At 47.1% G+C, this 14969-nt stretch overlaps 2 protein-coding genes across 3 annotated transcripts; one reads left to right on the forward strand and one right to left on the reverse strand.

Annotated features, from left to right (window-relative positions):
* Nucleotides 1-2133: 2133 nt before the first annotated feature.
* Nucleotides 2134-6787, reverse strand: MPST (mercaptopyruvate sulfurtransferase). Of its 2 annotated transcripts, XM_064702454.1 has the most exons (5): nt 6575-6787; nt 6230-6308; nt 5750-5823; nt 3730-4382; nt 2134-3116 (listed from the first exon to the last, which is right to left on the reverse strand). In XM_064702454.1, exons 3-5 carry the CDS (start codon nt 5788-5790, stop codon nt 2818-2820), a joined length of 993 nt encoding a protein of 330 aa, XP_064558524.1. In that variant the 5' UTR covers nt 5791-5823; nt 6230-6308; nt 6575-6787; the 3' UTR covers nt 2134-2817. The 2 variants fall into 2 exon arrangements, with proteins under 2 accessions (XP_064558524.1, XP_064558525.1); XM_064702455.1 differs by lacking the exons at nt 5750-5823; nt 6230-6308; nt 6575-6787 and adding an exon at nt 4825-4931.
* LOC135442556 (thiosulfate sulfurtransferase) lies at nt 4942-13772 on the forward strand. Its single transcript, XM_064702459.1, has 2 exons — nt 4942-5615; nt 13286-13772. Exons 1-2 carry the CDS (start codon nt 5030-5032, stop codon nt 13582-13584), a joined length of 885 nt encoding a protein of 294 aa, XP_064558529.1. The 5' UTR covers nt 4942-5029; the 3' UTR covers nt 13585-13772.
* Nucleotides 13773-14969: the final 1197 nt, after the last annotated feature.

The raw sequence follows: 14969 nt of genomic DNA on the forward strand, positions 1-14969 counted from the left end.
CTCTAGTCCCAAGGTAGCCACAGGTCAGTGTGACCTTCCTCCTAAATCAAGGCTGTTGTTTAGGCTACCTTTTTGGCTACCATGAGCCCTACCAAAGATATGCTATTACCAATCCCCTGTGGCAAATTTTCCACAGGAAAATCATGAACATTAGTGATCTGCATTATATCCACTTCTCCCCAGCTTTTGGTTCCTATAGGAAACCCACCCACTGAGTCAGGGACATAAAGATCTGCAGAACATTTATAGTCCTGGTGTAAGTCCCCTCAGCTGTTCCATATGTCCAGTAGCATCTGTTATAGCTCAAAATAGGTTTTTCAAGTCTCCAGGATTTGAAAACATTGCCTCGGTCTTCACAACCTTCTCAGTGCTTTGCCTGCATCACCAGAAGGGATCTCAAGGAAAAATTGGGGGAACATCAGAAGACACTCCTGGATAGATTTTTGATACATATATATATGTAAGAGGGAATACCTCAGAAAAACAAAGTATCTTGCTGTGGGGAAGAAGCTCTCAGTTTCTCCTCTGTGGAGAAATGAAGGCAAAGTTAAGCATCTGGGAAAAGATTTGCCAAAAGCTGGGAAGAATCACTGAGATTTTGTAGCAGAAAATTCAGCCAGAGAAGGGCAGTTGAGTACTGCCAAGCTTGGCTAAATACCAGAGAGGGGGAAGGGCCCTGCTAGATGTCATCAAGCCGCAGGGGTGAAATGTAGAGCAAGGGCAGAGGAAAGTTTTCAGTATAATGTGCAATCTCCAGGTGGATGGCTGGGCTGTGTCACACATCTGCCTGCAACACACAGGACAGAGAAAAGCATCCCAGTCTCAAGAGGAAGCAGAGAGATTCCCCACTGACCCCCAGGACTGATGGGTCAGGGGCAAAAAAGGAACAGAGATGCATCAAAAAATATACTGGAAGGACACACAAGAGCCAGCTCCCTGCATCTATTGCAAATAAGTCTGAAACAATATGTTAATTTTCCTAATAATTAAATTTTCCTGGAGAAACAGAGCAGGCACTCATCTGGCCACATAATCACAAAATCAACCTCCCTGTGGTGTTGTTGTGACAAGGGTCACTCGTTTCAGACCCCCGTGCACCCAGTATGCTCAGCACTTGCCGCAATGCCAGCCCCAAGGCCTCCAAGAGCTGGGTTGTCAGTCTGGACGCAAGCAGGGAAATTGCAGGCTGTCAGTCACTGGGTGCTCAGACCCTATGTGTGAGTGGGGAGGACAGAGAAGAAATAAACTGGACAGTGAAATTCCAGCTGCCCAGGAGGTGAGCAGAAACAGAACTTCCACGCATGCAAGCCAAGGCCAAGAAGAAGCAGCCAGAAGAGGTAAGAGGAAATGCCAAGAATAAACACCCAGCAATAGGGAAGAATCCAGTCCTTACAGTCAAAACTGTGACAATAAGTACCCACTGCATTCCCTAGAAAGTCCAACCCCACTATCCACAGATGTTTACAGGTACCTGTTGCTGCAAGCCCAAGAGAAGAAACTGTCACATTAACTTTTAAGTTAGCAGTAGGCCAAAAGAGATGCAGGCTTTTTTTTTTTTTTTTTTTTTTGTGGGAGGTCTCTGTGGGTTTTATTTTTGTTTAGTTTTGGGCATTTTCTCCTCACATGAGGAGAAAATCTCAGAGAGAACAAAATCTTGAACATTATCAGGGATACCTGGTGTACTTTCAACTTTTAGACATAAAAGAAAAAGGTCTTGGGGAAAAATAGGTTTCAGTGTGGGCTATTCCTCTGAAGGTCTCAGTTCTGCTAAGTTTGCAGGGAAAGGTTACATGGCAAGAATGAAAATACCCATGCAGTCCATTTTCCACTATGTAAGCTGACATCCAGTGTTTCAAGAACAGAGCTGTAACCTACAACTGTGGACTTTAAGGCAAAAAAAGCAAATGGACTTAGGACTGAAAGCAGGTAGATGGTGCAGAGACCCAAGAGAGAGGCATGTCACTGTCCTTCCTGGGTCAAAGAGCTTGTTGAGGTTAACAGGTGTGGCTCTACTTTCAGAGAGAAGGAAATGTCTCATTTGAATCTCACTGCGGACAACGTGATTCCATAAAAACAGAACTCTGGAAAAGTATTCACCTAAGCAACACTCAGGTAAATTCCATTCAGCAGAAGGACCTTGAAACATGTTTATTTACATTGTTTAAATCCCATAATCTTTTCTTTTTCTCAAGGGGGATTTTGGACAATAGGGCTACAAGGCTGGCTAAGTACACACTAGAGTCCAAGTACAAGAAGAAACACAAATCAAGTCTCTAGCCTAAGTGCCAACCTGAATGCTGTATTTGCTCCTTTAACAGCCATCTCTTCCCACAAAGTTTTGCACTCAAAGTGGCCATAACATGCATGGATGGGACAGAAGCAGAGAGCAGGATTATGAGGCACAGTTATATAAGTATGACCATCCTGTGAATGAGCATGATTGAATGTTTTGAGTCAGGAGCTTGGCTTAACTCAATTAATTCCCCATACTGGCAGCAGCACTCTCTGCCATCCATCTGATAAGGTGAAATGGTCACAGAATCACAGAATGGCTGAGGTTAGAAGTGACCATGAGAGGACATCTGTTCCACCCTATTTTCTCAAGCAGGGTCACCTAGAGCTGGCTGCCCAGAACTGCTGTCATCTTCATCCTCCTAAGCAGCAGCAGGGTAAGGAGAAAGTGCCGAAGCACCATGTGCGCATGATTGTTATCCAATGCCTTCATCTCAAGACACTTAATCAGGAAAGCTAAACCCATCTTTTCCAAATCCTGTTTCAAGGCAAGCTACGTGCACAGCTGGGAAACAATGCAGCTTATTACACTGTTTTCCCCTTTCCCTCAGAAATAATATTTTCAGGCTGTGCCCGCATGTACCATTCCACCCAGGCCCCGTCGTACACTGCAACATCTGGCTTGCCACAGAGGTAGGCCCCCAGAGCCACATGGCAGGCAGTGACCCCAGAGCCACACGTGGCTACCACTGGCTTCAAGAGGTCCACCTTCTTCTCCTGGAACAGAGTGCGGATCTGCTCAGGGGTCTTCTCTAAGCCAGACTCTGTGAGGAAATCAGTGAAGGGGATACTCGTCGACCCAGGGACATGACCAGGCTCAATTCCTAGAGAAAAAACAATACAGACAGGAACTGACCTCTATTGTCTGGGACAAGTCTATTGCAAAGCCTCTTCTGTTTCACTGAGAGGAATATTTATTGCTTAGAGTATTTTGTTAAAACAAGTACATTTATTTTTGTTACACTTTGCTTTACTAGATTACTGATTACTCAGGAAGGATGGCTCTATGTGTAACCTTCATGTCACCACATGGGCACAACCCTGCCAAGTTCCATTCTTTCCCCTAGTTCCCTCCACATCTTTCTCCCCATCAGAGCAACCCACACTGATGAAGCCCCTCCACAGACCATTCTGAAAGGAAGAGTAGCACCAGTACTTGAAGAGACCAATGAGAATCTTCGGAGTGTATCAAAAGCTATGTTCCTCACCCCAGGCCCTCATGAAGACAAAAAGATACATGGCCTCCCTACTGCTGAATTTTCAAAGAGTAGCACTTGCTAGTCAAAAGGGAAGGAGGACAGGTGGACGCACTGCCTGAAGTCCCATCCCATAAAAGATGGTCACTATTTCCTAGCATTTCCTCTACAGGAGTCAAAGTGATGGGCACCCTAAATGAAACCCCTCTTTATAATGCCACTGTCTCAGAAGGCGCATTACCATCTCGGGGCTCTGGCTCTACTCCCCGGAACCGTCCTGCAGCACGGGCATCCACTAGTTGGAAGCGACGGGAATCCAAGTTATCTAAGACGTCCTCATATGTTTTCACCAGGGACTTGTCCAAGGAGGCATGGAACTCAGATGGAGCTACCTGGGTTTTCCCAGAGCTAAGTGCATTCCCCTCTCGTTGCCAGTTCTTCAGGCCACCATCCAGAAGGGAGACAGCTTCGTGTCCAAAGACCCGGAACATCCACCATACCCGAGGTGCTGAGAAGAGACCTTGGTCGCTGCCATCATACACCACAACATGGGAATCATTCCCCACGCCCAGCTTCCCCACATACTCGGCAAAGTCATTAGCCTTGGGCAGCATGTGATCGTAAGGCGAGGTTCGGTCACTGCACTGGTCAATGTCGAAGAAAACCGCACCAGGGATGTGGCGCTCCTCAAACTCGCGCTTCGGATCGCGCTTCATCTTCGGCAAATACCACGATGCATCCACGATTTTCAAGGCCAGGCCAGCTTGCTGGGACTTGATGGCTTCTGAAAGCCATTTTGCAGATACCAGAGCTCGGTAAAGGAGTTGTTGCGACATCACTCCCGAGTCCTGGCTGAGATTAGTCAATTTCTGGATTCTGCCGGAGTCCACCTGACTGCAGAAGGTAGAGAGCCACAAATTAGAGACCAGTCTTTCAAAAAGCAACTGGACAAAGATGCACTTTGAGACCTGTGTCTGCACTGATGTGCTGGCTAAGCCTACAATGAGGGGCTTGAAATCCTCCAGCCCTGACAGTAGTTTCCCAGAGCTCGTCCCAAACAACGCCCCGAGCGGGACAGCCACAAGCCCGGCTGTCGTGCCCTGCGCCCGGCCCCACGCAGCTCCTCTGGCCCCATGCAGGGACGCCAGCCAGCACCGACAGCAGCGAGAGCGCAGCGGGGCAGCCCAAGGACCAAGTGCTCGGCGGTCAGGCACGACCCCACGCCTCTGCCCGCACGGAGAACACCGGCAGCCGGGGCCTTGCGGAGCCCCGCCGCCGCCCTCTGCGAGCCTCCCCGGCTCTGCGGGGCCGCGATTGCCGCCGCTTCGCCCCGTACCTCCGTGCTGGGCCTCGCTGCCCGCCAGCCACGGCCGCCGCCGGAGGGCGGGAGCGCTCCCAGCGGGCCGGTCCCGGCCGTGCGGCCGCCTCCGTGCCGCCCCTCGGGCCGCGCCTCCCGCCGCCATTTCGTGTGTCGGGCCGCGTCGGGCTCTGTGTGCGAGGGGAGCGCGGCCCGGCTGCGGCGCCCCCGCCGGTGCCCCGAGATGGCGCGGCAGAGCCTCAGCCGGGCGCTGGTCACGGCCTCCTGGCTGGCGGACGCGGTGCGGGCCGGGCGGGTGGGCGCCGGCCTGCGGGTGCTGGACGCCTCCTGGTACCCCCCCAAGGAGCGAAACGCCCGGCAGGAGTTCAAGGAGAGGCACATCCCCGGGGCGTCCTTCTTCGACATCGAGGAGTGCCGGGACAAGTCCTCCCCCTACGACTTCATGCTGCCCAGCGAGTCCCACTTCGCCGACTACGTGGGGGGGCTGGGCGTGAGCAACGACACCCACGTGGTGGTGTACGACGGGGACGAGGTGGGCACCTTCTACGCCCCCCGGGCCTGGTGGATGTTCCGGGCCTTCGGGCACAAGGAAGTCTCTGTGCTGAATGGCGGCTTCAAAAATTGGGTGAAGGAGGGGCACCCCGTCACGGCGGAGGTCACCCAGCCCACCCCGGCTGTCTTTAAGGCCAGGCTGAACAGGGCCCTGGTGAAGACTTTCGAGGAGATGATACAGAACGTGTCGTCCCTAAACTTCCAGGTGGTGGATTCCCGCCCCGAGGGCCGGTTTCGGGGGACCGAGCTGGATCAAGGTAATGGAGGTGGGACTGACACCTGCCCCAGAATGGGATGAATGTCAACTCTAGACCGGGAGTAACAGCTCCTGACAGCCGTCAGAAAGATTTTCCTAATGCACAGGCATGCCTCGGCCCGACTCATTGATTACCTTAAGGGATCCACAGTTGCACGTTCAGACCCCAGTGCCATCACTGAATGCTTTTGTTGCAGTTGGCTATAAAGCTGCAGGAGGAAATAGCAGAAAAGGACTGCAGTCATTTGGTTCCAGGATCTCCCATTCCCACACCCTGCAGAAGTTTATCAAAATGCAAACATGGGAGGTGAGAGCTCCCAGGGGTTTGTTCAGGGGCCTATCTAAAACCAGCAGACACATAAAAATATCAGTATTCATACAGGCGCCTCTCACCATAATGAGTGCGCAAGCAAAAGCCAAGGTTTTAGGTAATACAGTACCCCAAGGGACATTCTTGTTATCGCTCTGACTTCCAGCAAATCGAGAATTTGCTTGAGCTGATCTTTGTTCTTTTGCTTATGTAAAAAAAGTCTGAAGCCTTTAGCAAATGTGTGGGGTGTCAGCCTCTCCCTTTTAGGTGCCCCAAGTTAGAGGAACAAAAACTGATTTCGTTACCTCGGTGAAACACTGGACACCCAATCAGCCGGGGTGAGAGAAGTCCTGTGCAGTGGGGACAGCAGGTACAGCAGTGTGCCTGAAATGAAATTTAAGTTGGTTAAAGGAGGCCCTTGCTGTGTAATTTAAGCCTTGGTGTACCCCAGAATAACCTCCCTTCTGAAAGGGTGTAAAGGAAACTTTCCTGACTGACCATTCAGGAGGCACTCTGGCAATCACACTCCCACCACTAGAGACTAACTCTGGGACCAAAGCCCCTTCTCAGCAGGCAGTTCCACTAAACTGATGGCTGCCCCACTTGACTACCTACACCCCCCCACACACACTGAGACCAGGTTTTCTTACCGTCTCAAGCCTGGGTTTTCCTTAGCAGAGCCTCAAAAGTCTGGTTCCTTAAAGCAATTTATTAACAGTACAATAACACAGAAACAGCTTGAGCTTGTTCCTCCAAAGAGGGACCTAAACAAAGGAAGCACTGAACTTTTATGCCCTCCCAGTCTGTGTGTGACAAAGTCCTGGCTCTTCCCACTGAGTCCTCGGCTCCTGCTGTGTCTCAATGTCCGGTCACCTGGCTATGCCACAGGTCCTGTGGCCTCTGCTGTGCCAAGGGTCAGCACCAGTTCCTGGCCTCCTGCCTGGGGCTCTCCCAGCCCAGAGCCCAAGCTGCAGCTGGCACTGCAGCTGCACGCCGAGCTGCCAGCACTGAATATGTTCCTCAACAAGGGAATCACAGAAATGATTGGAAATGAAAGAGTTTCTAGAAGAAGGCACAGAAAAGCTCAGCAGCAGCTGTTGGGTCTGAGTAGAGCCCACCCTGCTGGTACGTGCAGAGGGTTTCTGTGTTCCCCAGGCTGGCTGCCCTGCTGCCCCACAGGTTGTCATTCTGTCCTGGCTGTTCACATGTGTGTGCGTTGCTGTACGGCCAGTTAGTGTGACAGCATGTCCTGAAGTACATTCCTGCATCCAAACTTCAGGAGCATTTGGCTGTAAATGACTGCACACATGGGTGGCCCAGGTGTCTACAGGGAGCCCCTCAACACATTTGATCTGCAGAAAGACAATGTGGAACCTGGGAGAGGTAATGGGAGTGATGGAGGAGTCTGTGGCTGGAGAAAGGGAAAGTTAGGCTTATCACTTTCTACTTCTTCTCCTACCACAGCCCATCAAAGTGAAGGTTGAATTTTAACCTCAAGATGTGACTAAAATGCTCCTTGCTGGGAGCTGGTAGATTTTGCATTCTTCCCCAAGGTGAGAGTTGTCACAAGATGACAAATACCACAGACCCAACAGCATCTTCAAAACAGATTTTTCCTTTGAAATGAGTCAGCATGGAACAGCTTATTTGTGGTGGTCCAGTTTTGCTTCCCACAGCAGATCCAGCAGGATAAGCACTCCAGCTGCAGCTGCTCATTCCACAGGAGCTTGACAGCTCTCTGAACCAAGCTAGCCAGTAGCAGCACATCAGCCAGCAGTGGGTAAAAGACAGTGCTTACACCTAAAAGAGCAATTTGAAATCAATGCTGATTAATTGCTGGGGTCATCCAATCAGGAGGACGCAATTTAAAGACTAATGGTTTTCAGGTTAAGGAACTTTCTGCCTTCTCAGGTGATTTCAGTTTAATTATTGCTTCAGTTCTTGACTTCCTAATTAAGTCAATTAATCTCTCCTGTTCTGTGAACTTCATCTCTAGAAGAGGCTAATTGCAGCTGACTCTTTTGCCTCTTTAGTTTTTCAGTTCTTTGTGGTAAGAATTAATTGTCCCCGTTTTACTTTTATCCTTGCTGGGATTTAGACCTCTGTACTGGTTAAGATAAGCCATAATATAGTACTAATTTTTATTTGGTGGGCGAGGTTCACCAATGTTGCCAGAGTGGAATAAAGTGGGCATCTCTATAGGCCAGGTCTCCTAGGTCTTAAATGCAGGTATTGCTTTGGATGCAAAGCTTGGATGTTCATGCAGAGTGTGCAGCAGAAGCCTGACAGATGTGCAGCCCTGACCTATGCACTGAGTAGTTCAAGGTGTCCCTGCACAGTGCTCTGTTTCTGCAGGAACTAGCTGTCCAGGGCTGATGATAAAAATAATTACATGATGGTTGCCACTACTGATCCTCTCTGGCTGTCGGGCACTGAAAACTGATGAACAAGAATTATAGTTAACCAAATGCATACAGAAGAGTTGTGAATTTCTGAATTCTTTTGCAGACAACTGAGAAAAGAGGCAAAAGTTGCCAGGCAAGGACTCTATCATCTAAAAAAAGAGAGCAAACCCAAAATCATTTAATGAGCTTGCAGGTAGTTTTCTTCACTTTCTCAACCCTGAAGTAGTCTTTGTCTCCCTTCTGCGTATAGAACTCTTCAGATTTTGCCCATTTTCCCAGCTCTCCATCCTGCCTGCCTCAAACATAAAGCTTTTGCTAATCTTGAATGTTCAGTGAAAATGAGAATGAAATGTACATTTTTCTTTCCCATCTCCTCCAAGTGGATTCTGCAGCTGGGAGTGGACTGGCTTTGCTTTGATCCTGTAATAATACTTGGGGCACAGGAATGGAGAGTGAGACTTTATCAAAGTCTGTTTCAACCCACAGGAACCTATGAGGACTTTGAGGGAGCTGGCCAGGACCAAGCTTAAAGTGTTCCTTACAATGTGTTCACAGTAGGTTAGACAAGATCAGTAATTGTCCCTTCTAAGACATACCATTTGAATGGAAGAGAGAGATAAACAAGGAGGCAACAGAGGAGGCAATTGGAAAAGAACTATCTGCAGCCAGCACACTCCAAAGCCACAGGGAGTTAAATATGGGCTGAGCAAATCTTTTATCTTTTTGACATTAAGAAATTCCATCTGGAGCTTTCATCGCAAAGGGAAGGCTAAGAGAGGAGGGGCTATGGTTTTAGATAAATAGCCAACAATAAAAACAATATGTAAGCAGAGAATCAACAGATGTGGAAAAGGGGATTAAGTAGTGAAGAAGATAACATATTACAAGTTATAAATTGTGAGGAAGGATTGCCAGACACCAAGCTGAGTGAGACTTGGCAAAAGGAATTAAATAACAAAATCTTCTGGAACAGAGTGAACAAAAGAGAACAAGGAGAGAAAGAATAAATAAGGTTGCTGTGCAGTTAGCAGGGGTTCCAGGTGGAAGATAATTTGTGTGTGGTCTTGGCATTATACTGAGCCCTGAGTCTGTGCTACCATGTTTTCTTCTCTCCTATGGATAATTCTGCAGAGCAGGGAGAGGGCTAACCAAGAGATATTCCCATGCTCAAATCAGTGAGGAAGATGAGCTTGATCCCAAATATGTGTCAAAAATCAGTCATGTGATATTGGAACTTCATGAAGCAAGAATTTGATACATTTATTCAAAGCATGGTTCTATGGGACAGAAACAATTGCAAACTTCATCTTTAGAATAGGAGATACAGCACAACCTAGGCAGCTGCTGGTCTTCTACTATGGACAGACTGGGAAACTTTCAAAAAACTCTTCAAGAAAAATTACTTTAAACAAAGGCAAAATTGAGTAAAATATATTGGTAGACTTGCACTTCACCCAAGGGCTTTATTTCCTTGCTACACAATTGGTTGGCCAGATAAGAGAAATGGAAACATGCATGTCTGGAAGTAATGTCTGATCTTTTCTTCCACCCATTGGAAGCATCTACAAGGTAGAGTTGTGCCATTTGCACTTTATTCATGCTTTGGGCATAACATTAGAGGGGCATTTATTAGGTCAATATGAGGAGAGGGCAAATAGCACAAGTATTGTTAGATTTCAAAAATTGACTGAAAAGGAGATAAGTGAGATGAGAACAGCATGTACTGAAAGAAGATCTGTGGGGTTGTAAGCTGCCAGCACGGTCCCATCATTAAGCTTACGTGTTTTGTTTTGTATTTTCCTGAATCATCAAGGCTTTGAACATAGGGAGTGGGAGTTGATACTAAAATGTGCTGTGGGACAGCCATGGGAAGGTCTAAATGATCACATGGGGAGAATGATGTGAGGTGCCACCTGCAGATGTATGTGTGTATAACAGTACAGAGAGCAAACTCAAGTGCTTAGTAGCCCAAAACTGAACTGCTTGTGTTTCTCCTACAAGCCAATAATCCACATTTGGAAGCAATAGAAGAGAGTAAGACTTGGATGAATTAGTTTGGTGCAGGAACATCACATGTGATTTAACCTTGGCAACAGCCTTGGCAACTCCTGTTTGCCAACTGTGACGGTAGGAAATGCCATTTCTTTGTCCAGAAGCCTGCTGGACACCTAGAGCTGATTCTGGGGTGGCCAAGACAGAGAAAAGTATATCTAATTGGCTCTTACTGGGTTTAGGCTAAGGACATGAGGTTGTTGGGAGTGCTGAGGGCTTGCCATCAGCCTGTTGGAGCAATAGCAGAAGGGCAGAAAAACTATTTCGGCCATAGGGCAGTGTTAGCTCAAGGATAAATGGTGTATGGACTGACTGTGATGATCTGAACACTGGAAATTAATGTTCCTCCTCACATGAGCCAGGAGGTACTTCAGTGGGAAGTTTCATGACAAGAATCCAAACTGTTCTGAGATGGATGCTTTTTTGAAAGTCATATAAAATGACTGCTGAGGTAGCTGGGGCCCAGGCTCTGTAGTCCTAGGGTTCCTTCCTGGAGTTTCTGATGGTGACTGCATGAATCTGGTGTGGAGTGTCCTCTGTTTCATATGGGACAGGAGCAAATGTATCCTCTCCCCTGTTCAGATTCCAGCTGCATCCAGCCTTGCCTTCCAGTCCTGTCTTTCTCTGCTCTTGACCTAGCAGAGAGAGATTATAAAGCTTCCTCAGCCACTTGAGAGCTCTTAGGCAGTCCAAGCGATTGTGGTTGTGCAGTTTCAGCTCTTTTTCTCAGCTGAACACCCACATATGTGAATAAATGCAGTTTCTACAGAATTCTCCATCTTTCACCCACAGAGTGCAAACACTGGTCTCTGACTCCAGCAGACTTTTGAATCTCTGGAGCAATAAAGTCTCCCTAAAGATCAAAGTCCAAACTGCTCTAAAATGAGTGTTTTTTTCAGATCTGCTCAGCTCCTACCTGAAGAGTTGTTTAAGGGTGATGAATGGTCAGTCTCCAATAAGAGAGGTACAAACCTCTTTTAAGGTGTGTGAACAGTCTAGAGAAGCAATAATGGTCCTGATGCCTGGGACACCTAGAAAGTGAATCGATGGCCCAGCAAGCCTCTTGGAGCAAGAGTTCCCTTCTAGTTCATTCTCCAGGAGTTCCTGGTCTCAGGACACATCCCAGTGCCCTAGGTGGCTCACAGACTTTTCTGTATTGGGGTGATCACCAGGACTGCAGCAGAGCCTTGCAGAAATCCTTTGCTGAAAGCGTCCTTTTCCATTTACTGTGGGAAAGTGGTAGCCAAACCCAGGCATGTAAGAGGCTTCAGTAAGCAGCTTTGCAGTCTGAGAACCATATACAAGGTTTTCTCAGTTTTTGCTTCATTTTTCATTTCCTCTCTGTCATACAGACACTGTATTGATGAGTGAGTTTTGGAGATCTCTGTACTGAAGTGATGAGCTGTTGTCTTCTGGAACTGGAAAAAGTATGGTGAAACCATCAGTCAAAACACTGCCTCTTTTATTTTTTCTTTTCCTTTTTAAACGTTAGTCCCTGCAGAAGTCAGCAGTTTTTATCCCAACTTCTCTCAGTAATGCTAAACATTTCTGAAGGATGCATGAGGTGACTCCTAGACAACTGTGCTGTATTTTTAATGCACCCGGGGAGGATTAATCAAGAGACAAAAAGGGTCCATCTGGAACAGGAAGAGGACTTGTGAAGCTGACTCAGGGCAGCTTTGATTGTCTTTAGGCTCTGTCTTTGTTCAGCAGAGCAAAAATTCCCTTCAATTCCGTGCCAAAGCCATTTTCCCCTTATATCTCACTATGTCATGTTACCACTCTGCATAGTGATGAAAATGCAGTGTCATTATGTATGATGTCAGTCTCTGCCTAGGTATACTTTAATCATTTGACTGTAACAAAGTCAAATGAATAAACTGCCCCAATCACTCCCATCTCCCGAGACCAGTTATCCCAATAATTTGGGCACATAGATAGCTGCCAGTGAAACAGATTACTATTCATGTGATTTTATTTAGATCTGTCTCATTGGAAGTTCAAACCTAGCAAGGAAACATTCCCTGAAACACATTTTCAGTGTAATACATAATGGTTTTGGCTCCAGTGAGGCTTGATCCAAAGCCTCTCAAAATGATTGGAAAAGCTTCCATTATTAAGCCTTAAGAGTCTGAATTTGAAGGGTGTGATGCCAACCTTGTCCATTATATTTTTATATCTGCAACTCTCTAAAGACCTTCTTTTGACGTGCAGTTTTGAACTTGCCTGAAGTGGTCAGATACACCAGCAGAAAAACAACCTGTGCTGATTTCATCCATGGAGTAGATAAGAAGTGATACAAAATTTAAATTTTGACTTCTCTAACCCCATTGTCCCAGGATAGCTGCCTCAGAAGTGATGTGGCTGACTTAAGGTTGCTTTATGATTTCTTATTTATTTTTCTGAAATATGACTTTAAGGTGATGCAGGAATAAACCGTGAACAGATAACCACTTTCACAAATTCCACATACTGGCCACATTTCCTGCTTCTGAAAACGACAGTGTGTCACTACACACTGATGGCATACCTGGGGAAGGTTGGAAATGCATTGCTTTATTCCTCTTATCACAGGTGCCCTTAATGCCTTTGTTAAGGCATTTTCTGTGGAGGATCTTTGATTTCTGTCATGTTTCTTCAGATTTCTACATCTCATTGCTTTCAGTGAGGAAATAGTTTGCTAAATATTGTGGAAGTTTTGACTTCAACAAAGTTGAATAATATTTGTCCTCTTCTTTTTAGCCTAATACCACTTTTCATCTTCATCATCAAGTGGAACAAATGAGTCTTCTGGAGGGAGTGAGACTATCTGCAGTGATGTTTTTAATGTCTCTTGTGGGTGTCTTTCATCACCTATGTTAATGTGTCCTTGCTCATGTTTCATTTTCTGGTTCACTCTCGCAGGCTTGGAATCTGGCCACATCCCTGGTGCTGTGAACATACCCTTCCACTCATTCCTATCAGAAACGGGGCACGAGAAGAGTATTGAGGAGATCCAGGAAATATTCCGTGAGAAGAAGGTGGATCTCTCGAAGCCGCTGACGGCCACGTGCCGCAAGGGCGTCACGGCGTGCCAGATCGCCCTGGCCGCCTTCCTGTGCGGCAAGCGTGACGTGGCCGTGTACGACGGCTCCTGGTCCGAGTGGTTCCACCGAGCCCCTCCGCACTACAAAGTCACCGAGCTGAAGCGCAGCAAGGCCTAGAGGGAGGGCTGGGTCTGGGGTAACGCGGTCTAGCGGCTGTCTCCAGCCCAGGGTAAAGCAAAAGGGAGCAGGTGGAAGTAAAGAAAATATCGGATTGTTTAGGTTTTTTTTGAATTTTTTAAAGAATTATCATTAGGTTTCTATTGAACTTTTGATTTTTGACAATTAATAAAATCTTAGATGATGCATCTGTGAGTATTTCTAATTCTCTTCTGTTACCTGCGCCCTGCTTGTGTTGGGTGGGAAAAGCAGCTCTGCAGCATGAAAGAGTTACACTCTGTGCCTGAAGACATGCAGAAATTCCAGTGGCCTGGTGAAAGATCAGGGGCAGAATGAATCAAAGTCCAGTGCTAAAATACAGCACTGGGTATTGGACATGAGAGGGCCAAGCTGTGGTTCTGTCATTGACTCTATGGAAGATTTCTTGCCATCTCTCCATTTGGAATATGGAAAATGGGGGTACCTTCCACATAGCAACTGGACCCAACCCACAGGGAGGTGCGTTGCTTCCCTGGGGTCCAGGTAAGAGACATCCAAAGGAAATGTATGCTATCAACTGGTATGGCCCACTGATTATTACCCTCTACTGCTGTTCCAGACAGGCAGCAACAAGGTCCCAGCAAGAAGGCTGAGGTCGGAGAGCTCATGTTCAGCTTTAGCATTTGGAGATGCTAAAAGATCCATTTCTGCTGAAATACAGTCTTGTTGATTATTATGACTATGTTAGGAAAGTCTCCATTAAATCCTTTATGTGTGATGAGAACTTTTGGGTACAGGTATTTCATGAAATATGAGCCTTTTACTGTGCTCTTTGTGTGGTTTTCCATCAGCAAGGATAACCCTTCTGTAAACTGTGTGAAACTCCATGTTTCCTATGGAGCTGGAGCCCACAGCTCATAGAGGGAGGGAACATTGTTCCCTAGCAACCATCTCTACTCTTCAGCCTTCATCCTACCTCCATACCTGGACTTCAGCAGGACCTCCGTGCTTCTACAAACCACCGGTCACCACACCAGGGATGATGAACCAGGTAAGAGAGGTGGTTATGGAAGAGGCTTTGCCTCCTGGTACACCACAGATATTTGGATTTTTTTTTTAATCAGTTAAAAAAAAGAAGAGAGAAATGTCATGTTCACATCCGTGGGGCTCTCAGGTTTGGAAAGTCACTGAGACCTCCTCACACTTTGGAGACCCAGTCAAAGGTGGAAGGCCTATGAGACCACTCTTGGCTGCTGGGTGGTGAGAGTGGCCAGTTCCCACACCTGTCTGAGGAGGTTTTCTGCCTGGGAAGAACAGCTCCCTCTTTCCTCAAAGGCTGCATGTCAGGAAAGTCTGTGTTAGGCTATGCTAAACATTTCCTTCAGAAAGAATGATCACGTTTAACC

Source organism: Zonotrichia leucophrys, chromosome 1A, assembly GCF_028769735.1.
Source record: "Zonotrichia leucophrys gambelii isolate GWCS_2022_RI chromosome 1A, RI_Zleu_2.0, whole genome shotgun sequence".
Classification (NCBI taxonomy): Eukaryota; Metazoa; Chordata; class Aves; order Passeriformes; family Passerellidae; genus Zonotrichia; species Zonotrichia leucophrys.

Coding starts and splice junctions, on each gene's coding strand:
- LOC135442556 (XM_064702459.1), top strand. CDS start 5,030: ATGGCGCGGCAGAGCCTCAGCCGGGCGCTGGTCACGGCCTCCTGGCTG. Junction 5,616..13,285: donor GGGGACCGAGCTGGATCAAG/GTAATGGAGGTG, acceptor TCACTCTCGCAG/GCTTGGAATCTGGCCACATC.
- MPST (XM_064702454.1), bottom strand. CDS start 5,790: ATGGCACTGGGGTCTGAACGTGCAACTGTGGATCCCTTAAG. Junction 4,383..5,749: donor GCAACTGTGGATCCCTTAAG/GTAATCAATGAG, acceptor TACCTTCTGCAG/TCAGGTGGACTCCGGCAGAA. Junction 3,117..3,729: donor AGAGCCAGAGCCCCGAGATG/GTAATGCGCCTT, acceptor TTTTTTCTCTAG/GAATTGAGCCTGGTCATGTC.